At 47.1% G+C, this 26612-nt stretch overlaps 1 protein-coding gene across 2 annotated transcripts in view; it reads right to left on the reverse strand.

The window, feature by feature from the left end:
- The window catches only part of FHOD3 (formin homology 2 domain containing 3), a 494793-nt gene that overhangs the window by 177897 nt on the left and 290284 nt on the right, over positions 1-26612 (reverse strand). For both annotated transcript variants that reach the window (XM_065890566.1, XM_065890567.1), the window contains exons 7-9: positions 23238-23349; positions 15570-15664; positions 8509-8652 (exon numbers count right to left, since the gene is read on the reverse strand). In XM_065890566.1, coding sequence (XP_065746638.1) covers positions 8509-8652; positions 15570-15664; positions 23238-23349 — 351 coding nt within the window. The remainder of the gene's footprint in view (positions 1-8508; positions 8653-15569; positions 15665-23237; positions 23350-26612) is intronic.

Consider the following 26612-nt stretch of genomic DNA (forward strand, 5'->3'; position numbering starts at 1 on the left):
CAGCACTTATCAAGAGACTTATTCAGAATCTGTGGTGTCAGATCTAATTAACTACAAGTTCAGTGTCCTCCATGGGACCCAAGGTGAGATCAACCATGTCCTGAACAATCTCTAATCTCACCCAAATGATGGAGTATTTTGTTTGCTGGACTCCTCGTCAGATACCTTCTGACTCTTTTAATCAAATGTAGAACACAGGCTTCCCTGGTGGCGCAGTGGTTGAGAGTCCGCCTGCCGATGCAGGGGACACGGGTTCGTGCTCCAGTCTGGGAAGATCCCACGTGCCGCGGAGTGGCTGGGCCCGTGAGCCAGGGCCGCTGAGCCTGCGCATCCAGAGCCTGTGCTCCACAACGGGAGAGGCCACAAAAGTGAGAGGCCTGTGTACCGCAAAAAAAAAAAAAAATGTAGAACACTCTATAAAATCAAGATGAGGAGCAAGCAGGTTCCTCAGCCAGCACTGATTGCTTGCACATCCCACCCCATCTTATCAAGAAAGCTGTGAGGAGTGGACTAAGGTGGCATCTGTGACAACTTCTACCAGTCTTTGAGGCCACTGAATGATCTAAACATTCTTTTTAAATTTTTGTGGAAATTTTCAAACATATACAAAGACTTTTGTGCTCATCACCTATGACAGTTCAACAACTATCGACCCCGGGCAATCTTGCCTCATTTACTACCTGCCACCAACCCCACAGCCAGATTTTTTTTTTTTTTTTTTTTTTTTGCGGTACGCGGGCCTCTCACTGTTGTGGCCTCTCCTCTTGCAGAGCACAGGCTCCGGATGCGCAGGTTCAGCGGCCATGGCTCACGGGCCTAGCCGCTCCGCGGCATGTGGGATCTTCCCGGACCGGGGCACGAACCCGTGTCCCCTGCATCGGCAGGCGGACTCTCAACCACTGCGCCACCAGGGAAGCCCAGCCAGATTTTTTTGAGATAAATCCCAGATCATATAATTTCACTCATTAATATTTCAGTATATATCCCTAGAAGATAAGGATTTTTAAAACCCATAACCACATACCACTGTCCTGCTTAAAATAATTTCTTAGTATCATCAAACATTGAACAATCTGACCGTTCTTAATGGAGGTCAAAATCTATTAACATTTCTTTGAGTTTACGTTGTTATACTACTATTAACCTCCATGACAGGCAGCCATCTTTACACAGCAGATGTTATCATTTTCCAAATTGCTATCCCACATTTTCTTTTTAATTCATACCTGTACATCTTGATTCAGCTTTTAGGTGAAGTGGATGCCAGTGCTAGTACCATTTCAAGAAGAAACTATGCTGATGACAGGTTGTGGCAGATGATTATAGCACTAGGTTCCCAGGGAATCATGCCTCTCTGTTTCCTTATCCTTGTGTAGCCCTCTCCTACAATGAGTCAACAATTTTCCATGTGACTTGCTTTGGCCAGTGGAACATCAGAAGACATAGATGCCTCAAAAGTGTTTGCACTTTGAGACTTGTCCTTCTGAAATGCTGCTACATGTGAAGAAGTTCGGGCTAGTCCGCTGAAGACGTATGGCCCAGCCAACAGCAGCACCAAATGCCAAACCAGGTGAATGAGACCATCTTAGACCATTCAGCCCCAGTCAAGCCATCAGATAACTGTAGCTCCCTGAGAATCTTTCAGGTGAACCAGGCCCAAATCTCTGACCCACAGAATCATGAGCAATAATTGCTGTTTTAAGACCAGTCTTTTTGGCATATTTGTTATACAGCAAGAGCTAACTGATACACATTTTAAAAACCCCCTATGATAAAGGAAGAATTTTAAGAGATTGGCTCTATAAGTTATTTATTCCTGACAGTAACAGTCACCCCCTTACCCCCAAAGTCTTCATCCCTAAGATGCCTTTGCCATTACTAGGACCACATTTTCAGAATCAAAAGCTAGAACACAATCTGACAAAAGACTTTTTATTTTGATTCGTGAATTTACATATTTCAAAAATCATTCAAAGCTATAAAAATTCAAATGAATTTAATTAAACATGGATTAAATCACCTTTCTAAAATGGAATTAAATTACATGGAATTCGGCATTCCCCAGAAAGTCCAGGACATATGGTCACCAGACATCCTCCACTATTAAGAAGAATTCTAGAAACCCTACCAAGGTCTCTACAATGGCTTGAAAACATTCATAGTCTATTGTGAGGAAAATATTGGCACTGCTTATAGGCCTCCTTGCTGCCCTTGCATATAATGAACTTAGTTGTCCTGTGGCACTAAATATTTTTAAAACTGCATTAATTTTCAGAAAGGAATAAAAATCCTGACTCTACCTGGTACCCCAAGCATTCAGTAATCACCTTGAGTGATTACTCAAAGCATCTCCCCTTTAAGGTAGCTGATTTCTGATTAAATCATGCCCTTCCTTCAACCCAGCATCTGTTAATAAAATGTGTGATATTTAAAAGAGACCTTCATTCAAGTGCTTACTGAACTTCTACTCTGGGCAGGTGTGCTGCTGGGCACAGGGGTTAGAGAGGAATGAGACAGATGACAAAGGCAAACAGATAGACAAGTGCGACCTGAAGACTGTTCAGTCTGAGGTGTGGACACAGACAAGTGCTCCTTCCTGGGTTATAAACAAGGTGCAGGTGACAAGTAGCAGGAACTCCTTTTACCTTGTGAAAGAGGCCTTGCGGACGAGGGGATATCTCAGATGACTCCTACAGGAGGAGGAGGAGTTTGCCAACCTGAGAATGGGAAGGAAGAGCACTCCAGGCAAAGCAAGGAGAATGGATAAAGGGAAGCTCCCTGATGACCTGCCTTTCACGTTCAAGAAACAGAAGAAGTTGAGTGTGGCTGAAACTTCAGAGACATCTTAGGAATGACCCAAGACAGGCCATAGAAGCACGAAGGCCACAGACGGTGTTAGCTCTCATACCAACTCAAAGAATTTGGGCTTCATCCCATGGGCTGTGAAAAAGATTTTAAGGTTTTTCATTCATTCATTCATTCTTCACTCCTGTTTATTTTCTTAAATAGAGGAATGGCGTAGTCAGATCTGACTTCCAGGAGGATCCCCTGTTTTCAGTTGCAGGGAGTTAGGAAGAGGGAATAAGCAGAGAAGCCTCCAGGGGATGCCACTTTGCAGGTGCCAACCTCTCCAGGCCCTGCCCGTCATCACACCTCCTTTCAACCCTTCACACCTGCCAAACCTGCGCTCCTCCACTACTCTCCCCTCTGTCACTGTCCTTCTTTAGGCCACCACCTCAGATGGGCCTTCCTCCCCCGTCTCAGTGTCCCACCTCTACCTCATCCTGTCTCTTTTCTTCATAGACACGCCAGCAATCTTGGATCCTCAGCTTACTCACGTACTTTGATCACTGTCTGCACCCCATGAGAACGTGCATCCCCTCAGGACACTGGTCTTGTCTATCTAGTTTGCTGCTGTGTCCTGGGGCCTAGAATAGTGCCTGGCACATAGTACGTGCTCAGTAAAGTTCTGTTGAATGAATGGATTCACAGAGGAACAAAAGAGTGAGAAGATATTGCAATAATCCAGGCAAGCAATGATGAGGGCCTGAGCTAGGGGAATGGAGAAGAAATCACAGTCTTTAGCAATCGGACTGCCGAGCGTGGGGACAGAGGAGAGAGGAGGGAGTCCGGGACAGCTCTGGGTTTGTAACTTGGGAGACTCTGCGCTTTGTGTAGACGGAGAAATGAACAGATTGTGTGGGATTTTTGTTTTTGTCATGGGAGAAAAATAAAAGGTTTCGTTAGGGCTGGATACATGTCACGTGCAGCCTCCAGGTGGCTGTGACTGACATAGTCTGAGCTCCTCTGGCATGTTCCGTGTCCCTTCCTGTGCCATCACATTTAGCTGCTGGGGGAACCAGCCACCTGCTTGTCTTAGACCACATCATGAAAGTTGCTTGGGGCAGGGACAGATCTTCTAGCTCTGTATTTTCAGCCCTAGCAGAGTATGTGACATACCCTCAATGAATGAATGAACGTAATACAAAAAGACAAGCAGGCAGAGGGTCAGGCAGCCAGGAGTCTTGGCAGGAAGCTCAGGGTCAAGGTATCAGCCACCAGCCTCAAAAGCTGCTGAATTCACTGGGTGAATCATAGTGCAGGCTGCATGTACTGAGAGAGGAGGAGGTCTGATAAGGAAACCCCAACACTGAAAGGGAAGAGACAGAGAAGAAAGATCCACGGGAGGAACATCGAGGAGGAACAATCAGAGAGGTACCCTAGAGACATCCATAGACATAGTCGCCGGGAGTGCGTTCTACAGGAGCAACTTACAAAAGTGGTTTCATGACCACCAGCATCATCTTTTTATGATGCTAGCATAACAGTGATGCCCAAGCTACTAGGGACGGCATACAGAAAAGGAAGAAAGGAAGAGGGCGGAGGCTGAGAGGGAGGCCAATCTTACTTATGACTACTTGCGTAAAAATCCTAAATAAATTAGTATCGAACAGAATTCCAACAGCACACTTTACAAAAGAATACATCATGACCAAGTGGGTTACAGTCCAGGAATGCGAGGATGGTTAAAGGATAAAAGGAAATAAAGTAAATAAACAACTTAAAAATCTCAAAAAAGAACAACAAAGTAAACTGAAAGAAAATTAAAGAGGGAAATTATAGAGATAAAAACGTTTTGAGTTACAAAACAGAAGAGCACTGAAAATCATACGTAAGTCAAAATTAACAACAACGACAAAACAGACAAACCACTAGTTACCCCAGAGGAAAAAAAGGGAGAAATTGCAAACACAAAAATTAACAAAGGAAAATAACTTCTGAACAAGAGGAAATTAAAAACATTCCTAAGAGACTATTTATATATCTCTTTAGTAATCAGTTTAAAAATCCAGATAAAGTGGATAATTTCCTAGGAAAACATGATTCAGAAAAACTGATCTACATAAAGATAGGAAGTTTAAATAGACCAATACCCATAGAAAAAACATACTTACCAAAGATCTCTTGCCTCCAACACACACACACACAAACACACACACTCCTCCTCTGCCCCATCACCATCATCATCACAGGTCCACCCAATTTCCCAAGGGAATTCTATCAAATAATCAAAGACCAGAGACAAGGGCAGAGAGAAAGAAGAAAAACGTCTAAATATTTTTACAAAGCGAGTATAGCATTGATATGTAAACATAAAGAGTATTGGGCACACGCGCGCACACACACGCAGAAAAGAACGGTCATGGTAGCATTGTCATGGCAACAAAACTGTAACCAGCCGACATCCATCAAGAGAAGAGCAGATAAATAAATTGGGATATATTCATCAGCAGTGAAAGTGAACGAACTAGAACTTCACATAACAACATGGGTAGGTCTCAAAAACAATAAGCAAAAAGAGAAACTGTAGGAGGACACCAAAGGTATGGTTCCATTCATAAAAAGACAAAATTAGTATGTTGTTTAGGGATACAGACAGGGAGGAAGGAGTTAAAACAGCTGGGCTGTGATCCCTCCACTCCTTTTGTAGTAGTGATGCTTCTGCGGAAACAAAGAAGACAATGACCCCATCTAATCTTTTGTAAATATGCTAATAACTAGACTATCTAACAAACAGCCTGATGATATTTGCTAAAATGAGAGTTCTTGTTTCTGGAATGCCCTTAATTAGCAGGGTAGGATTGGCTAAGGATCGCCTACACTAAATAAACACAGAATTTATGGATTTATACGCCATGACTCTCTGGACTATGTAGTAGAAAGCCTTCATAGTTATGAAGCAACTTACTCACTGGGCGAGGTGACGCGTGAACCACACTTGGAGACCTCATCTATTGTTCTGGGTCAGAAAGCACATGTCTGATATATGAATAAAAAACCTGGGAGTCACAGGTCTCTGCACCTCTGTATTCTGGAAATGATTAGCCTAGATAGATTAGTATAGCTCTGCTATAGGTAGCAAGATCTCAGATCTGTCAACTCTTATTTGATAATCTGATCCTTTGTGTTAGCTCACAGAATAAGTTATTTTCAGACAAAATTATTTTAAAAAAAAAAGAGGACAGTGCTGGAAATTAGTTGGATGACACCAGGAAGGGCCATCAAGGACACTTCCGAGTTACTGGTAATATTCTACTTCTTAAATACATGAGTGTATTAGAGCTCTCCAAAGAAACAGAACAAATAGGATATATATGGAGATTCAGTGTAAGGAGTTGGCTGACATGATTATGGCAGCTGAGAAGTACCAAGATCTGTGGTCCAAATGCCTGGGAACCAAGGGAGCCAATGGTGTTAGTTCTAGCCAGAGGTCAAAGGTAAGAGGCAAACTATGTCCCAGCTCATTACCATCAGCAGAGAGTGAATTCTCTCCTGCTCAGCCTTTTGTTCTATTCAGGCCTCCAGTAGATTGAATGAGGCCCACCCACATGGAGGAGGGCAATCTTCACTACTCAGTCTACCAATGTGAATGTTAATTTCATCCAGAAATACCTACACAGACACAGAATAATGTCTGATCAAATATCTGGGCACTCCGTGGCCCAGTCAAGCTGACACATGAAGTTAACCATCACAACGGGTGTTTGTTTTCTTGTTCTTTGAGTGAAACATATAATCTACATTTGTGAATGATATGTACTTAATGTTAAAATATTAAGCAAATGGGGCTTCCCTGGTGGCGCAGTGGTTGGGGGTCCACCTGCCGATGCAGGGGACACGGGTTCGTGCCCTGGTCTGGGAGGATCCCACATGCCGCGGAGCGGCTGTGCCCGTGGGCCATGGCTGCTGGGCCTGAGCGTCCGAAGCCTGTGCTCCGCAACGGGAGAGGCCACAGCGGTGAGAGGCCCGCGTACCGCAAAAAAAAAAAAAAAAAAAAAAAATTAAGCAAATGCCATTTGACAAAAGGAAGACGGTGAACACAGGACATCTTTTAAAACGTTTGGCATGAATGGAAAGAGGAAGATGGGGAGGTAGCTTGAGAGTCAGGTAGACTGGAGAGAAAGTATGCCCTGAAACCAGAAGTAGTCTTCTGGGGGAGGTATCCAGGCTACTTTTCAAAATGCTCTCCCAGTTGGTTCACTAGTAGGCAATTCACCTGCATTATGCTATCTTCTGATATACACTGACCACACAGAATCCAAAGCTATGATAATACAAGCCCCTGGTTGAGCAGAGTCTCAGAGATTGGAGCTCTGACCAGGGGGAAGGGGGTAAAGAAAGGGAGGTATATGTACTGGGAAACGTCCTTCTACCTTGATGTGAGCCAACGTCCTTCTACCTTGATGTGAGCCAACTGTCTTTAGTCCCTTCCTTCTCCATCTTTAGTATTCTTACTTAATTCCTACTTTATCCTGTCTCTTAGGAGCCATGAGAACATACTCCTCCACCACCCACTGATAATAAAACATGAAAGTGTGGGCAGATTACTGGGTAAGTGAGGCTTCATTAGAGGAGAAGATGCCCAGAGCAGGGGCAAAAGAGCTGGCCAGCTGTGGGAAGCTTTAGGCTCTGACAGCAGATCTCTCTGGCTCAGTTTCCAGTGATTTTTCCTAAGATCATACAAAGATAATTCTGTTCTGTTCCTCAGCTTGTCACTTATTATGACAGTAACTTTAAGGAAGTAATGAGTTACATGTCAGTTTCTCCACTTCTACCCAGTGAAGATCACAATGGAGCCATTCAGCTGGGAAATATCCCTCCTAGGACTCTAGCTGTGCACACAAATTTATGAATAAAGCTGTTCATTATAACAGCATTTATCATTTTCAAAAACTTGGAAGCAATCTAAATCTGAGAAAACAGGGACTGGTTATATGTATTAAGGTACTTGCATACAGACAGGCTATTATGTTCCTAATAAAATGAAATTCTTGAAGACGATTCAATGACAAAAGTAAATGGTTCCAAAATATTTACTAATAAAGATTCAGTACACAACACTGTATACACACTATTATCTCCGGAGTTAATAGTCTATGCATTTACAAAAAAAGACTAGAAAAACAGACCAAAATGTTAACCACGGTTAGTAATAAAATCATGGGCGGTTTCTTTCTCTTACACTTTTTGGTATTTCCCAAGTAGTCTTCAATGCGTACATACCTTTAGCAAATAAAAAAAGCCCACCATGACAAGGTGAGAGAGAAAGCAGAAGAAAGTGAAAAGTTTAGTATCTTTAATAGCACTTTTTCCCCGCATTTTCATTTTGCACTGGACCCTACAAATTATGTAGAACCCTGCCGGAAGTTCCACCCCTATCCGAGGATAAGAAACACGATCTGTGTGCCTCCGTCCCCACCACCCCTCATTCGGAATGAATGTTCTCTAAAATAAAATAGCAATTAATCAATCTGGGCCCACCCTTAGAGTTTCTGACTCAGCGGGTCTGGGGCGGGGCCTGAGAACCTGCATTTTGGCAGTTCCAAGGTGTTGCGGTTGCTGCCACATCACACTCAGAGCCACTGGTCTAGAGTATGTTTCCCTCAGCCTCTGACGTTCGTCCAGGCTGCATGAGGCCCTACGAAAGGCATACACAGATCCTGTTACCTCATAGATGTTCAACTGCTCCACCAAGTCCAGGTCAGTTCCTTTCTTGGTCAAGTGCCGCTGGGACACAGCTGCAATGCCCAGCTCCTCCAGGCAGTCCACCACATCGTAGAAGGTGTCTTGGTCTGGCAATCCTGACAAGGTCTGGATGGAGAAGGAACAGGACACAGACATGTCTTAGGGGACGGTCACAAGCCTCTCAGGGCATGTTTTGCATGGCAGCCAGTGGCCACGAGTATAGCAATGTGGGGCAAAGCAAACAGATGCTAAGTTCATTTGAGAAAAAGCTTCTCCAGTGTGGTAAGCAGAATGAACCCCAAGATTCCGTCCCCTGGGATACAGGTGCTATACAATTCCCACCCCTTGAGGATAGGGAGGACACTCCCATGATCAGGTGACATTATATGGCAAAGGTGAAAGCATTCTACAGATGTCATTAAGGTCCCAAATCAGTTGATTCTGAGTTAATCAAAGGGGAGAGTAGCCGGGTGGTCCTGACCTAATCACGTGAGCCATTTAAAAGTGGGTTTAGGCCTTTTCTGAGCACAGAGACTAGAAGAGAGATTATCCTGTTGTCCCAGAAGCAGCAGCAAGCCGCCATGAGTTCCACAGCTGCAAGGAAATGAGCTCTGCTAACAACCACAGAAGCTTGGAAGGGGACCCCAAGCTTCAGACGAGACACCAGCCCTGGCTGACACCTTGACTGCCGCCTTGTGAGACTCTTGTGAGCAGAGGACCCAGCGAGGTGGTGCCTGGACCCTGCCCCACAGAAACTGTGAGGTGATAAGCCTGGGATATTTCAAGCTGCTAAATTTGTGGTAACGTGTTCCATGGCAATTAAAAACTAACATACTCAGTGATCAGAAAAACTCCCGTTAAGATTGATCTACCAACAGCTGGAGTGATGACAATTGAATGACTCCCTTATCTTTCAGTTCGGCAGGCCTTCCCCTTGGTCTAAGACATTTAGCAAAACATGAGAAATTTCAAAGCGGCAACCAAGAGACAAAAAGATAACCCAAGAAAGAAAAAGCTGACTTCTCTGTGAGTTCTGCTTCTCTTAAAAGAAGGATGATAGCTCAGATCAGGCTTCTGCTTAGAACCAGAAGGACCCTTGAGGTGATTTACTCAAAGTCCCTTATCTTATAAACGAGGGAGATGAAATCAGGGGAGGGAAGGATTCGCCTGAGGTAACAGGAAGTTACTAAATAATAACTAATAAAACCCTGCCCTCAGACCTGCTATTCCGGTCTCCTTTCCTCACACACCTGTGCCTTCTACACAAACTACTCTGGCCTGAAATTTCAAGGTCTCGACTCCCTATTTATTTCACTATTATTGCATTTCAAAAATGCTCTAAACATGGTGACTTGCCTTGCAAGAAAAAAAGACCAGTAGTTTCTTAAGGATCGTCTCACAGCACCAACTTCTTTTAACACTTCTATTTTGGGGCTACTAATATTGGAAAGAATGTCTCTGCTCATAACCCAAATAATGGCTGTTTTCTTTCTATGCTGAACAAACAGGATACAACTCACTGCTGTTGAGACCAGACACTGAAGAAAAATAACTGGGATGCGACAGCTTAATCCATCAGGGGCCCCAGCAAGGACACAGAACAGGAGGCTGTGAACCAGTCAGCAGCTGTAATAAATAAACAGGTGCTCACACCTCAGTGGCCAAGTGTGGAAGCACACACAGGGGTCTGCAGATGCGGGGCAAGGCAGTCACTGCTGCATTAGCAGATAGCAGTCCACTGAGTTAACTGAAAAAGTACACACCTGTCCAAAGAACCCTCTCATCAGAACAAGTCCATCTTTTGGTTTTAGTGAAAACTCCAGAACTTGTTAAAAGATGAGGAGAGGGAAATGGTGATAGAAATGCCAGGGCAGGGCTAATGATTGGAGGTGCCCTGACTGACTGCTGACCTGCCAATCACAGGTGAGTAGACATTCAGGGCTAGATTCAAAACTTTCTACACCGCAGTGGGGGGTGGGGGGTGGGGGGTAGGATGGGCACAGAGAGGGGCCTCTGGCAGTCTCCTCACCTCCCTGTTCCCCTCCTTTCTTCTTCCCTATTTTCCCTGCTGAGAGTCAACTGAGGTTCCTTCTCTCAGAAGTTTCCAGGAGGTTAAATTCCTGGACCTAGTCCCCATTGCCTTAGCAAGCCCAACCACGATGGGTTGGTGGGGAGATTTCTATTAAATAATTAGGTCTGTAGAACCAAACAGGTCAGAGAGCCCTTGCTTAATAAGAGGCCCAGATCTGAGGGTACTGACTGAGAGGACATCTGTTATTTCCACGGTGAAAATGTGGGCTTGAGCCACACCCACGTCCCACCACCTCTCATGGGTGGCTGCAGGGGAGCTGGCCTTCCACCACGATCAAAGACAGCTTCTCCAGTCCATGGCCATACCACCCTGAATGCGCTTGATCTTGTCAAAGACAGCTTCGTTCTCCGCCTGCACGGGGAGGGGACTGTGCGGCCCAGAAACACACTCACGTCTTTTCAGCTGATTCTCTGACACGTTCAGCAAACGCTGCCACACTCCCACCCCTCCTGGGCCCTGTCCTCCCATTTCTACCCTGACGACCACTGCTAAGGTGCCTATTTCTGGCAAAGGAGGCAGCCACTCCAGAAAAGTCTATGAGCAAATGTCTCTTGACGCCTTCACTCTCAGACGACACTCAGGACCCCCTTCCTGGTTTCTCTCGGACCTTGTCTTGCCAGGGTTTGTGACAAGTAAATCTTTACAGCCTCTCTCAGAGGGAGAAATCTCTGTCCTAAAGGACATTTTATTTTCCAGTCCCTGGGTTTTCACTGATCCCATCAAATCTTTCTTGTGGGGTAAAACCAGTACGGTGAAAGCCTGTACACAAGTGTTCATAGCAGCAGCATCTGTGAAAGCCAAAAGCTGTGAGCACCCAAATCTCCTTCAGTAGATGAAGAGATAACAAATGGCGGCATATTTATATTATACAATGGCACACCATACAGCAGCAGAAAGGAGCAAACTATTAATACGCGTGGTAACATAGATGAATCTCTAAGGCACTGCGCTGAGTGAGAGAAGCCAGCCTCGAAGGGTCACATCCTGCATGATTCCCATTTTTTAAATAATAGAACTAGAGTGATAGAGAATAAATCAGTGGTGGCCAGGGGCATGAACAGGTGATCAGGATGTCATTATAAAAGGATAACATGAGCGAGATTTGAGGGGAGATGGAGCCGTTCTATATGCTAATTGTGAAGGTTATCCATAACTATATATGTGTTAAAACTTACACAGCTAAATACCAAGAGGAAAAAGTCAATTTTACTATATGGTAATTAAAAAAAACAATATAATCGAATCTAAAAACAAATGCTCAGTGTGAATCCCATCAGGTAACTCACCCGCTGGCTCCGCTAGAGCAGCTTCCCTCCCCAGGGCTCCCTGGGGTCACCTTCCCTGACCGCTCCAAGCCAGCCCCATGGTAATGGCTCTTATAACTCATCCCCCGCCCCCCACCTGCTTCATCTGATTCTACAAGGTGGTCAATATCTGAGCCCCCAAAGCGGGGAATCCCACCTAGGAGATTGCAGCTGGATCAGGACAGGGCACCACGCAATTTCAGCTTGCAGGGTGAGAAACGGTGCGTTTCTGACGCTCCCTCAGATCTTCTGAAGACATGGTTTGGGGGTGTGGGGAGAGTTCAGGGGGGTGTTATTCTGGATCCTGGAACCCCTCATTAATCTCCCTGTTTAACAAGGGGAGCAGACTTCAGTTTCAGAACCATGAGCAGGCTAGAATTTCATACCCTTGTTTTGTCATAAAAATGTTAATGTTTTGAATTCCATGTTATTAGGCCAGCTTCCATCTTGCTGAAAGAAAAGTTAGAAAAGCAGTATAATTTCCCACATTTCAGAGTCTGAATTGTTTCCAGACCCGTATTAGCATTTCAATGTGTTATGATGTTTAGGATCTCAGAAGATGTTACTCACTGGAACGATAAACGTGACTAAAATTCAACAACAGAAAACAAACCCAGTGTGGGTGCCAGCGGCCTGCTGACCTTTTTGAGGAAAGGATGACACTTAGAATCATGTCCTCAGGACCTTCCTGGCCCAGAACAAAAGATGAGACGGAACTGGCAGAAGAGAAAGAGTAAGTGAGGAATTCCTGGACGTTAGATGCCTTATGGTGTCAAGGAGAGTGTGACACGTGCTGGGTCCTTGCCAGTGATTGGCAGCAGGATGCCCACGCCATGCGGCTGCTGCTGGGATCCTTACACAGCCAAGCATGGCCTCTACCACTAACGTGGAGAGCATTACGATGAAAACACTGTGCAAGAGTGAAAATGCCATTTCTGCTGAATTTAATGTTTTCCGAAACAATGGCAGTGACTGAAAACGACAGGAAATAGGTGACCTTCATCTTCAAAAAATTGCTTTCAAATTGCATGGTGAAATCAACTCACAAAGAGCTTTGAAAATAAAAACCAAATTCTTAGGATTATCTTCCAGAAAAGTGATGCCCATTCCCCACCAGGACTGTAGGAAACTTCCTGTGACCTCATCAACAGACGGCATTTCATTAAAAAGCAATCCCTGCCCACGTGACCCGGAGAAAATGGCTTGTTGTTTTACTATATATTTCTTTTAATCTTAGTAGGGTTAATGTCATTCGTTTTTCAACTGAGTTCTTAATATATTTTTAGGATAGTATGATTTCCTGCCCAGTTTTTTGCAAACAATTTCCCAGTTTGTCACTTGCCTTTAGTTTTTGTTTTGGATTTCATTTTACAAATAAGATGTTTTATAGTTCATAGTTTTATACAGTGAAATATTTAAGTCCTTTGCTTTGGAATCCTTTTGACTATTTTATCATTCGGCAACTAGAGACCAGTTAATCTTCACCTCTAGTTTTTCCTCAGTTTTCTACAGTTTGATATGTTACACTCTTTAATCTACCTGAAATTTATTTTGGTATACAGTCAAAGTATGTTTCTGTTTATTTCCATTTATCAAAACCTCTCCCAGTCATGAATAAAGCTGACCATCCCTATGGATTTCAATCACAGGGTGAGTCGTCCTGTGCATTGAGGTCTGTTTCACAGCCCCTCTGCTTCAGCCATCTGCTGAGGAAAGAGTCAAGACCACATTGTTTTAATCCTTAGAGTCTGCACAACATTTTAATATCTAGTAGAATTACTCTTCATAATTATGTTGCTTTCTACTAATTTGTCCCCAGTCATGAGGAGAAATGTTTCTCCAGTTACATTTCAGGAAGAGATTCTGGGTCCTTTCTGAAGAACTAATGATCACTGCAGTTGGTCCTCAGGCTTGCACCCGGCAGCCTGGGGCACAAAAAGGGAGGATCTTGGGGTGGCTGATGTAGCGTCTGGGGTCCAGGGAAGAGAAACAACCCCACCCTCCCTCAATTATTAATGAGGAAGGGGCCCAAGCACTGGGATGAAGGAGCTCCAGTCCTGAGAGTGGGCTGTCCCAGGTCAGCATGGGACCCACAGTCAGAGCACCTCTCAGGATGGACACAAGCTGGTGACCAGGGAGGACGTAATGGGAGGAAAGGGAGCACAAGGGTGAGGTCACCATCACAGGAGGAGGACGGGGCCCGCCCTCAGGAATCCATACCTCGCCCCCAGCAGTCAGAAGTCAGTAGGTCACGGAACAGAGTGCTTGCTTTTCTGTCTGATTGTGAATGATTTCCTTAGAGTAAAACTTGCTAATCTATATTCTTAAGGAAAAATGTTTTCAAGGGGACATCTTGATAGGACGAGTAGCCATAAAATTCTCGCTACCCTCTTTCCGGTTTCACTGGAAAGAACCACAGCACAGAAAGCATGCAGACTCTCAGGCCTTCACAGGTACGAGCACCAGCACACATTGCACACATGCCACACGTGGGTGTGAAGGGTTTTCTCTTGCAAAGAGGCATGCTGAAGGGTGTTCCCGCCATGGGGGTGCACACGATGTGCTGCTTCTTCAGAGGGCAAATTTTAGATTTTCATTTTAGAACTAGAAATTTTAGAACTAGTGTACTAGTTCCCTAGGGCTGCCGTAACAAAGTACCACAAACTGAGAGGCTTAAAACAACAGAAATTAGGTATGGAACTTGGTAAACTGTAAGCTGAAGACCAATCACATTTGCTACACAGGCTGCCTGAACACTGTGACCATCTCTCCAGATGGATCCCTCCGTGCTTCTGGAGGCAAGGATGGCCAGGCCAAGTTGTGGGACCTCAACAAAGGCAAGCACCTTCACACGCTAGATGGTGGGAACCTCATCAACGCCCTGTGCTTCAGTCCTAAATGCTACTGGCTCTGTGCTGCCGCTGGCTCAGCATCAAGATCTGGGACTTGGAGGGCAAAATTATTGTAGATGAATTGGAGCAAGAAGTTATCAGGACCAGCAGCAAGGCAGAACCACCCCCCCACCCCCCCCGCCAGTGGACCTCTCTGGCCTGGCCTGCTGATGGCCGGACTGTTTGCTGGCTACATGGACCACCTGGTATGAGTGTGGCAGGTGACCCTCGGCACCCACTAGAAACATGGCAGAGCTTTAAAAATAAAAAACTGGTTTTCTGAAGAAGAAAAAACCCCAGAAATCTATTCTCTCCCAGGTGGAGAGACTAGAAGTCTGACATCAAGGTGTCGGCAGGGCCGTGCTCTCTCCGATGGCTCTAGGGTAGGATCCTTCCTTGCTTCATCCGGGATTGGCTGCTGACAACCCTTAGCATCCTTTGGCGGTCCTCAGCTTATAGATGTATCACTCCAATCTCTGCCCCTGCTTTCACTGGCTGTCTTCCTCATGTATGTGTGTCTAACTTGTCTTCCCTCTATGTTTATCTCTTTTCCTCTTCTTATAAGGACACCAGTCCTATTGGATTAGAGCCCACCCTAATGACCTCATCTTAACCTGATTACATCTGCAAAGATCCTATTTCCTGATAAGATCACATTCACAGGTACCAGGGGTTAGGACTTCAGGAACACATCTACAGAAACACATCTTTTGTGGTGGGGGGACACAGTTCAACCAATAACGAACATCAACCGACCTTGTTCACTAAAGTCATTGCATAAACCAGCAACTCCGTGTCGACCCCATCCTTTTCCTCCAGGATTTCCATGATATTTGACCAAGGTTTGACTCCTAGGAATAAAGCAAAACTCATTAGAAACAGCAAGTCAACACTCCTTGTCCAATTCACATCACAGCTTATCCAGGGACTTATCACCCAATGATGGCAGTGCCTTTCAGTCACCACATTTCAAAGCATGACACAATTCTTAGGATGGACTTGAATATGTTTCCAATTAGGTGACGATATACCATGTCATCCTTGTCTACTTGAAAATGTATACTCTTCAGTGTCAGGATGCCTACCAGTTTGTTTGAAAAGTTCCCTTTATACTAAATAGGTGATTTTTTAAAAATCCATTCGAATGCAGCTTTTTTTAGACCATGCATTTTACTCTCCAAGTGTGGAAATTCTTTGTAAGTACTCTCTGTATGTCCATCTCCTGCAAGGAAAGGGGACACAGGAGAGCTTTACAGTCACTCTAGCAATGGACTTCAAACAATAACTGTGAAACGTCCATCTAGCAAACATTTCAAGAACAGAAGTATGTTATATTCAATCAAGGCACAAATAACTATTTAAACATCAACCAGGTACCAAGGAACTGGGTCTCTGGGAGTCTGTCATCAAGAGGTTATAATCAAATGGAACAGTTAGTCCTAAGTACAGGAACACACCTCAGCACAGGGTAAAAGCCCTTAGAAGGCAAAGCGCTTAGCCAAGCCTGTCACTCAGCAAGGGAGGTCTGTCTCTTGCAGTGCGATGGTCGAGGAAGGTTTCGTGCAAGAGGTGACTCCTCAGTGGAGCTCCTGGGGGAGGCTGCTGGAGGCTGTCCCGTGGCTCCAGGGAGGGCAGGGAAACCCTCCACGTTCAGGATCGCCAAGCCAAGGCCAAGGCCACAAAGGGTACACGACATCCTGATGTGATTTCCTACGCTGGAGATAAACATCTGCAGTGAAGTGTTGCCTTGCCCTTGGCGTGGCAGTGTGGAACGTGCAGCTCTTTCCTGCTTTCTCTATAAAGATCTCAAAGGGATATGGCTTATTTTTGCTGAAAAAGTAAAGTCTGAAATAACCTAAAACCAGTGGGTTCCAAATGCTGATTCATGGATGGGTTATGTCAGAGCTGATTTCCTGGCCTTGAGAACAAAAGCTCCCCAAGGGCAGTGATGTGTCCTGTCTTACCTCTGTGCCCTTGGCAGCGTGCCCGGCACATAGTAGGTGCTCAATAAAATGTCTGACTAGTGACTGGAGACCCCTGAGAGGGCATGGGTGGGTTAAACTGGGGCAGTTTTAAAAGAGCCAGAGGGTTAAATGCACACAGTAAGAAAAGAAGAGAAGACAGGAGAATTTTAAAAGGAATAGGCACCTACTATACAATGTGAAAGACACAGATGTAGTCTGATGTACAGGCTGTTGGTGCTCCCAGCCAGGGAACAAAAAGCCTTTTCCTTTGGACTAGCTGCCCAGTTGGTCCAAACTATGAACCTATGGACTAAGCTTCTATGACCCTCTGTTATTGTGAACACAAAAGCATGATCCTTTGCCTGCTAACTGTTGAAAATTCTTGAAATTCTTGAAATTCTTGAAAATTATCTTCTTGCTGATCTTTATCATCAAACTATTTTGAAGTCCACACCTGTTCTCCAAAGCCCAGCGAAGTAACTGCTTCCGCCCTCAAGACAATCAGTGTGGTCAGTAGGTCATGGGTCTCACTGTCCAGGAATCGGTCAAGCATTCCAAGTGCCTTTGCTCATGTTTATAACAAGGACAACTTCCGTCATTCACACTCACACCCGACCTCAGTACAAAACACGAAAACACGAGTTCTACTGGGCTCCCCACATATGCGTAAAGAAAAGCCTGTGCAAGAGGGAGAGCATCAGTGCGAAGGGTTCCTAGTGGGGCTCGGGGGTCCAGAACTGCTTCCTGATTCCTTACTTTGGGGTCACACATGTCAAACAGGGCCTGGGGAAGGAAAAGCCAAGAAGCAACCACAGGCATCCCAGAGAGAGGGATGTACCTGGACTATCTCCTCTCTTCCTCTCTCTCTCATGCAGACACACATATCTGTGCACTAGTTTATCCATTATAATGAAAACACTCAAACACTGGTTTAATTAAAAATCGTGTTCTTCAGCTGTAATATCTGACTCCCTTCTTATCATTTAAGGATTTCAAGACTGGAAATTTGCATGTATTCATACACTGTTGGGATAAGTGTTCACTGTCCTTTGACTGTTTGGGGACCAGGAAATAGAAACTTTTTAGAAGAATGAAGGGGAAGGGGAAGAAACCTTCTAGTTCAACACAAATAGCCCTGGCAGGGCTCCAGCTGGCCTGTATCAAGCACCAGCAGTCGTAACTGTCCCAAGAGCTGCCACCTGTCAGAACTAAATGGTCCAGTTCACCCCTACCACCATCACCTTTGTTGCTCCATTTGGGGTTTACGTGTGTGTATGTGTAGGTAGGGGATGGTCCGGTATTAGAATCATAAACCACACGATCTTCCCCCTTCACATAACAGAGAACGAAACCGAGCCCCAAAGTAGTGGAACGAACAGAGGCTAGAGAGACGCGTCTAACCTGGCGGGATCGGATCCACCCTAGAGGCTCACTGTGAGGTGTCATGGAGGTAGAGCACTTTGTCGATTCTCCTGAGCACTGATGGAGAACGTCAGGAGACAGTAATTTCCTTCATCATCATCCGTCTCCCTCCAACTCCACCTCCCCTTCCTCCACCCCAAACACTGCAGTGAGTGTAGGTTCCATGACAGCCTGGCTTTTCTCTGATGTTTGCAAGCACATGGCTGGCACTTATAAATTCGTCAAACAAATGAGTTTTATACGAAGAACACTTAGAACAGCGTGTGTTGCGTGGCAGGCACTCCAACAGCAGTAGCCGCCACTGCAGTGGTGGTGGGTGGAGGACACCCACATGGACCCATAGGCCTTCCACACGGGCTCCCAGGCCGGAGTCCTCCCCCCACCAAACTGCAGCACTCCTCCCTCAACCCAGAATAAACCGCTCAGCACTTCTCCCTCTTGCTCTCCCCCCGAGTCTCTGTATTAAACCCAAAAGAAAAGAGTAAGCTATTTTGCACGATGCCTTGTACACAAGTTGCTCTAACGCTCAAATACAAGGTCCCAGCAGCACGTTCCAAGCCTTTCAGCGTGATCAATGAACACTTAACAGGTATGCTTCTGTTCTAAGCAGCAATGGAAACAGAGCTTGAGTTCTGCCCACTCTAACCTCCACCATGCTCTGTGTATTCTTCACAGAGCAATGTATCCCTGCGCAGAAGTCAGAGACGGGATCGCTTGAAAAGACGGCTGGATTCCTCTTCCCCTGTTAATCATGTGTTAGACACATGTTTAAAAATTATGTCATATCTCATCACCTCACATTCAAATGCAAAATGGAACTTCTTCAAAAGCAGTGCTGAACCAAATTAGCAGGACTCAAGATTTATGACTGAAATTTCAAAATAAGTTACCCAGTCCGTGGGTAACAAAGTAAGTGCCGCCCCCTGTGTCTGAGAGGCAAACTCATACAATCAGAGGGAGGGGCACCCCGCCCAGGGGAGCAGAGGGTTCTCGACCAGTTTCCTGTTGATCACCACAGCGAAGGTCCCCAGGAAAGGAAGTCTCTGATGATAGCAAAATGACAAAGCAAGGCCCCCCCGTGGGCTTCCATGAGTGCTTACTGCCTTTCTCTCTTCCTGCCTGGCCCCATCCACTAGGAAGGGAAACTGACTTGAAGATGCAGGCAAAACAGTTGCCCCTGGGACTTCCCTGGTGGTCCGGTGGTAAAGAATCCGCCTTCCGATGCAGGGGACGCGGGTTAGATCCCTGGGCAGGGAGCTAAGATCCCACATGTCGCAGGGCAACTAAGCCCACGCGCCACAACTACTGAGCTTGCGCGCCTCAACTAGAGAGACTGCGTGCCGCAAACTACAGAGCCCACATGCTCTGGAACCCGTGCACTACAGCTACAGAGCCCACACGCTCTGGAGCCTATGCGCCATAACTAGAGAGAGAAAAAAAACCCTGCATGCCACCATTAGAGAGAAGCCCGCGTGCCACAACGAAAGTTCCCTCATGCCTCAACGAAGGTCCCGCATGCCACAACCAAGACCCCATGCAGCCAAAAATAAATAAATAAATAATAAATCTGAAAAAAAAAAAAGAGTCTGCCCCTGTAGTATGTGCAGACAGGTGTGACACTGAGCCATGCCCTAGAGACTAACTCCAATCCACCATTTCATTCTAGCCCCTGAACCAAAGGGGCAATTGCCGGGATCAAATGGGGCCCGTTTAATTTTCATTAATTCATGCATATTTATTAGTCTCTATGAAACACCTAGATCCCTCAGCTTTTATTGCTGCTCCCTAACCGGCCCACTCTTGGCCTAACAGCAAATTGTCACAAATGAACACTTCTGGTTAACCCACGTGTGGGATGTGTGATGTTTATAAAGCAACCAGAGGAATCTGTTCTCAGACAACTTCATCTGCCGTAGGCGGTAGTAATTTTTGAGGTGTTTTAGCTCATTTGTTGATTTTCTTTGCTGATTCTTTAAACTTAACAGTTTTCATCATCCAAAAGAATTCCTTTCTACTAAAAAAGTCTATAACATGCCCATTCTCCACCCTATCTCCCCCAAAATGAGTCTAAAGCCACCTTGAAGAGTCAAATTTATGGCTTATTTATAAACTTGTGTGGAAATGGACGTACTCGGCTGGCCCTCAGTCACCTCCGGCACGTCTGTCTACCTGCTGGTCCAGCTGAGAGGGCACTGGAGAGCGAGAGCAGCTGCTAAGCTTGCCAGGTGGAAACACACCTGCTAGTCATGCTGCTTCCTGCAGAAGAGCATGACATATTTAAGAATTTTTTTTCTTTTTTCTTTTTTTTTCTTGCGGTACGCGGGCCTCTCACCGCCACGGCCCCTCCCGCCGCGGAGCACAGGCTCCGGACGCGCAGGCCCAGCGGCCATGGCTCACGGGCCCAGCCGCTCCGCGGCATGTGGGATCTTCCCGGACCAGGACACGAACCCGCGTCCACTGCATCGGCAGGCAGACCCCCAACCACTGCACCACCAGGGAAGCCCGAGCATGACATATTTAGATGTCCAATTCCAGCACAGGGTTCAGGAACAATTTTACTAGCAGTAAAAGAGGATGATGTTATATGTATATGTTAAAATCATGGCCGAGACCACACATGCCATAGAGAAACATGGGAATGAACCACACGTGATAAGCTATTGGCTGAGTTTTTCCGTCAGTGTTGTTCCTTTCTGTTCTCAGCCACTAGTGCTCAGTAGCAGACAGGTGACAGCACTTGCCAGAAGCTTAAGAAATTTTATAGGCAAAAATCGTGACGTTGAAGAAACAATCCCTTGGCTGTTTTGATTTTATATTTTTACAAATTGGGGAAAGATGGCCATTGTTTTGTCTTGGAGGAGAGAGTATAGCTGAGAGCCTCTGACTGGGTCTGCAGGTAGAGTCTTGGGGGTAGGGTGCCCTCGGGATCACTCCTCTACCTCCACAACATGCCCTCCATGAAATGTGCAGTCCGAGGAAGGAAGGTCACAAGAAGGTTGTTCCCTCTAACATGGCGCCCATGACAAGGGCCCATGGGTTACCTGAAATTTAGGACAGGAAAATGAAGAGTCTGCTAATTGTCCTAAAGCAACCCCCAGAGTTGGAGGATGGAGTATGAATCTTCCAAGGACAGATGAAAGGACTGGCCTCACTCTCTCCACAAATACCCACCTTTGGCCTTAGGCCTCATTGACTGGCCCTGGGAAATCCGGCCTGGCTTCTGAGCCATTGGGAGCCTTCATTAGGATTCTCAGGGAGTCCCACTGATCTGCTCTTGAGGCCACGAGGGTCTTCATGCTCGTACTTCAGATGGCAACAGGCTGTGGCAGAAAGAAACCTGCCCCTGTCTGGGATCCACTTTCCAGACTCACAGCCCCCGACCACACACTAGGGACTGCCTCTGTGATACACCTACACACAGGCCTGGAGTCCCCTCCAGCCTGCAATCCACCGAGCTGGGGACTGAGGTCTGCCTGTGTGTTTGTGGGAAAAGTGCGGGAGCCCAGCCCACGGTCCTGGATGGCTTTCATTAACTTGTATTCAAACTTTCAAAGCAACTAGTAAGCTGCTTTCTTTCATCTTTGGATTCAGCCCTGGATGTGGGTCTCTGAGCAATGCTAAGTCAGAGACACAAGTGGTTTGAATCGAAGAGGACTATTTAGGTCTCTCATTCCTTTTTTTTTTGTTTTTGTTTTTGTTTTTGGTACGCGGGCCTCTCACTGTTGTGGCCTCTCCCGTTGTGGAGCACAGGCTCCGGACGCACAGCCTCAGCGGCCATGGCTCATGGGCCCAGCCACTCCGCGGCATGTGGGATCTTCCCGTACCGGGGCCCGAACCCATGTCCCCTGCATCGGCAGGCGGACTCCCAACCACTGCGCCACCAGGGAAGCCCTCTCATTCCTTTTTGACAGTTGTCCCTCGGCTGACTTGTTCATAAACATGTGTGTGCACATGCAGAGACACACAAAACCATACACCAACATGTTAACGACAATTCTCTCTGGTGAGATTAGAGGTGATTTTTTACGGTCTCCTTTACATTGTTTTTTCCAAATTTTCTACAGCGTGTTACTGTTATAAAAAAAAAAATTAATGTTATCATGTTTTTGTTCCTGTTAGAGTCTTTGTGGGGATGATAATATTAATAAAAATGTCCTACTGAGGAACAAAACCAAAATATTTTCAAAAGAACAAAACACCCCATTTTAGCTTCAGGCTTCACAGTATTATAGGAGCCACGGCCTGCTTTACAGTAAACTGAATCCAAAGCTCATTCGTCATCAAGTGTGTACAGCAGGCCTGCCTGCTATGGGCCAGCCAGGTGCTGGGACACCGAGAAGAGACAGACACCCTGCCCTTGAGCAGGGCACACACTCATGGGAGACGGGCAGTGACAAGAGCACAGCAGAGAAAAGGGACGCGTGAGGGCTTTGAGAGCATACGCCCATCTGATCCAAGATAGGGAGGGTGTGCTGCAAGTCGGGTAGGAGGCGGAGGTGACGGGTGGACAGGGGCTAGATAGTGAAGCGTCAGGTCCTAATCCTGTGGGCACCGGGAAGCCACTGGCGGGCTTTAGATGGAAAACGATGTGGCCGAATTTGTGCTTCAGAAGAATCCTCCAATAGCAGAGGGGAGGGTGGGCATGCCGGGGAAGGGAGAACATTCAAGGAACATCTGGGGTCAGAGCCAACCAAGCAGGTGTGAGGGGAAGAGAGGAGGGAGTTCGAGTGATCCCAACAGGATGGGAAAAGAGGATAAGGAACTGGTGCTGTGTGTTCAGTCGTGGAGGCTGAAGACAGCATAAAGATAAGCTGGGTTAGCTTTATGGGTTAGCCCAGCAGTGCTCTTCTTTCACTGTTCCCTCCCTAACCTAATCTTTGTACACTTAACTATCCTAAAATATATGTTTCCTGCAGTGGGAAGTCCACACAAAGGGAATTCTGTTCATTCTTAATTCTGTTTTGAACACGTAAAAAGTGGAAGCCTTCTTACATTAGGCGCTTCTACTTCGATGACATAGTGGGCAGGGACCACTCACCCCTTTTTGTGTCGACAGCAGAGACGGCCTGAATCAGAAGAGGTGCATTGGACTCCGAGTACTCCACAAACACCAGCAGCAGCTTCAGGGCCGTCTTCACCACCAGGCGGAACTGCAGAGAAAAGATACAACCATCGTGTAGCTGCAGACACGGCGGGGATGCCTGAAAGCTTCGTCCTAACAGCAGCTGGCACCCAGCCCCTCTTCTCAGCAACGACACAGATTCCTTCACTGGACGCCTCAGAAGGCAGGCGTTAGTATAGTCTCCATTGCACAGGTTAGGAAACTTGAGCGCACAGAGTCCCCTGCCCAAGATTGCACAGCTAGAAATAGAATCCGAATTTGAACACAAGGCCTTTGGCCCCACAGCTCACACCAATGGTCTCTCAGCAAACGAGGTAACAGCTGCTGGGTTGGTTACTTCATTTTATCCAGACTAGATCATTCTGAAGTAGAACCATCAATTCTCATTTTTCTGGCGAGGAAGCAGGCACAGCAGGTTAAATGACTTGTCCAGGGTCACAATAGGTCACCTGAACCAAGTCTTGGCCCTTAAAACTGCAGAGAGGTCTGCCTGGGGCCTCACCCCACAGTCCTGGGCCCAGAGCACTGCACTCACCAGGAGCCCCACGGAGCCCAGGGGCCCTCCCTCACGCGGGCCGAGGGTCACTCACCCAGAGAAATTCCACAACCTCCCAGCTGATGCTACCACAGATCCCTAACTCAGCTCAGCAGCTGGGGGACTGTGGCAGCCTGGGGGTTCCAGCTCAGCTCCCTGCCCATTCCCGCAGGTGCTGCAGCTGCTACCTCCACCCACAGTCTCCTTTCCTGCACCCCACTTCCTTCCAAGAACCTCCTTCTCAGGGAACTCACACACCAACTTCCTCCTGGAAATGGGTTCAAATCTTGCTTCTGAGAAACAGCAAACCTTCCTCGGGGCTGCTCCTCCCACCTGCAGCAGGTGTCTGGGCAGCGCCCCGCCCCCCACCAGCAGAAAGCACTTTCTAGGGGACAGGGGCTGATCTGCATCCTGTCTGAAGGGCCTGGAACTACAGCTGGCACAGAATGGGCTCAGCCGTGTTTGCTCCCTGAATGAATGGATCAGGTAAGGACCAGCCAATCAGCCCACGTCCCCTCGCCCCACCCCCGTGGCTGTGGAGAATCGGCTCCAGGCTCTCCACTCACTCTGCAGCGCAGAAAGGCCCAGTGACCCCGTGGGCATCAGCTCATATCGAATTATTAGGGGCACATGTACGCACTAGGGGAGAACTGGAGCCCTGCACACGCCGCGGCAAACAGCGTGAAACCACCACCCACCCACAGTCATTTCTCCAAATACATGCACCTCCCTCTACCCCTTGCCCCTTCTCCTCTGTCCTACTTCCCTAGTAAACCAGCTGGCTTTTCCTTGATTCCACATCTCTCTCCAGCCAGTGCCCTGGTTCCCAGCTCCAAGTTATAGGAGAACATTTCAAAAGAGTTGCCACCCTCCCTGGCGCCCCTTCCTCACTTCCCATGGACTCCTCAATCCAATCTGACAGGGCTTCTACCTCCACCGCGCAGATTACATTACTCTTGTCAAGGCTGCTGATGACCTCCGTGTTGGTCAGTGCTTACTCTTCTGTGCTCATTCTGGCTCAACCCTCAGCAGCACGTGACACGATCAACGGCTCCCTCCAGAAACAATTTCCTCTCGCCATGGCCGACCACAGTCTCCTACCTGGGTGGCTCCTCCTCCAGGAGGAGCTCAACCTCCAGGTGTGGGAAGGCCTCAGAGCTCACTACTCCCCCTGGTCCCTTGCCGTGCACTCTCTCCAGGTGAGCTGATCCAGGCTCTTAGTTTTAAGGCCCATCTATGACTCAGTGCTCTCCAGGCCTGGCCCCTGACATCGCCACTCGAATGCTGACAGGCCCTCAAATTCAATATGGCCCAAAGAGAACTCTTGATTGGCACTCATGCTCATTCCATCCCACAGACCACTGCCAGCATGTTCCTTCCACAGCCCCCACCTCAGGACAAGGCCCCGCCATCCACTGAGTACAAGCGGGAGTCACCCTGCCCTTCCCCCACCCAATCCTACGACGACGCCATCGTCCAGGGCTGTCAGCGGCTGTCCCTGCCCTGACTCCATCCACATCTCCATCTCCCTGTCCACCATGAGAGCCTCCTAAGTCCTCCTGGGCTTGTCACCATGAGGTCCATTCTCCACACTGCCGCCAGAGGGAACCGGGCACTCTCAACCCTCTATCCGCTCTGCGTCACATTCAGGGTGGAATCCACCCCGTGGGCTTTACGTCTCTGCCAAGCTCTCTGACCTCATCTCCTGTCACTCTCCCTCTGCCCACGGAGCTTCCATTAGCCACCTTTCTTTAGTCATGTGACCATGCGCTTTTCACACACTGAAGCTTGTGCATGACTCAGTGTTCTCATCGGCTATTCCCTAACCAGTCACCACAGGACTGGCCTTTCCTTATCCTTCAGGTCTGAGAAATTTCCCCTCATGGGAAGTGGCTTCCTGACTACTTCATCTAAAGGAGCCCCCTGGTCACTCACATCACCCTGTTCTATTTTCTTCACATCCTTTATCATGACCTGAAATCGCTACATACAAGTTTGTTCACCTCATGTTCCTCTGTTGCCCCCGACTAGAGCAGAACCTACCTGGTGGCGGAGATGCTACTTTATTTGACACACAGGAAACAGCGTCTGCCCCGAGGAACTACTGGGTCAGCACTGCACACGAAGGGCAGGCCGGCGCGCCCTTTTCACCGAGGTCTGCTCTGCACACCCAACCACTAATGTATGTGTAGCCAGCCTCGTATCCCCCACTCCACGCCCCGACAACTTCACGGAGGACAACCAGCGTATTGGGCTTCTGTCCTCACGGCGACATCCTTATCGCAGTGGCACCTGAGTTCTTGTGAGGGCTTTGAGCTCTTTAGAACGTTTTCAACTTCATAACCTGAGTCCCACATTCTCTGCTCTCCCTGACTGAGAACAGACTAAATTCCAAAGTATTTTTCTCAGCAGCTACAAGGTTGGGGGCAGGAGGGGAAGGCATGGCATGATGAACTGTGCTATCTTTGTACGTTGAGAGCTGAAAAAAATTTCTTCAAGTAAATAAAACAACCCAGCAAGCCCAGGCTTGGCGCCCTCCTCAGTGGGTACACTATTATTATGTGGTTTAAGCCTCCTCAGTGCCTTTGTGGGAAAGAACCTGGCTGCTGCCCAGCCCACTCCCCCATCAGCTGGTCTCAGCAGGACCCCCTTCTGGGCATCTCTGTGGTCACGGGGCCTTGGCCGGCATGATCCCAGGGACCCACTCTCCCATATGAGGCTCTCTAAGTAAGAAACCACTGACTGTTTTCTCAGGG

This window comes from Phocoena phocoena, chromosome 13 (assembly GCF_963924675.1).
Source record: "Phocoena phocoena chromosome 13, mPhoPho1.1, whole genome shotgun sequence".
In the NCBI taxonomy this organism is placed as follows: domain Eukaryota; kingdom Metazoa; phylum Chordata; class Mammalia; order Artiodactyla; family Phocoenidae; genus Phocoena; species Phocoena phocoena.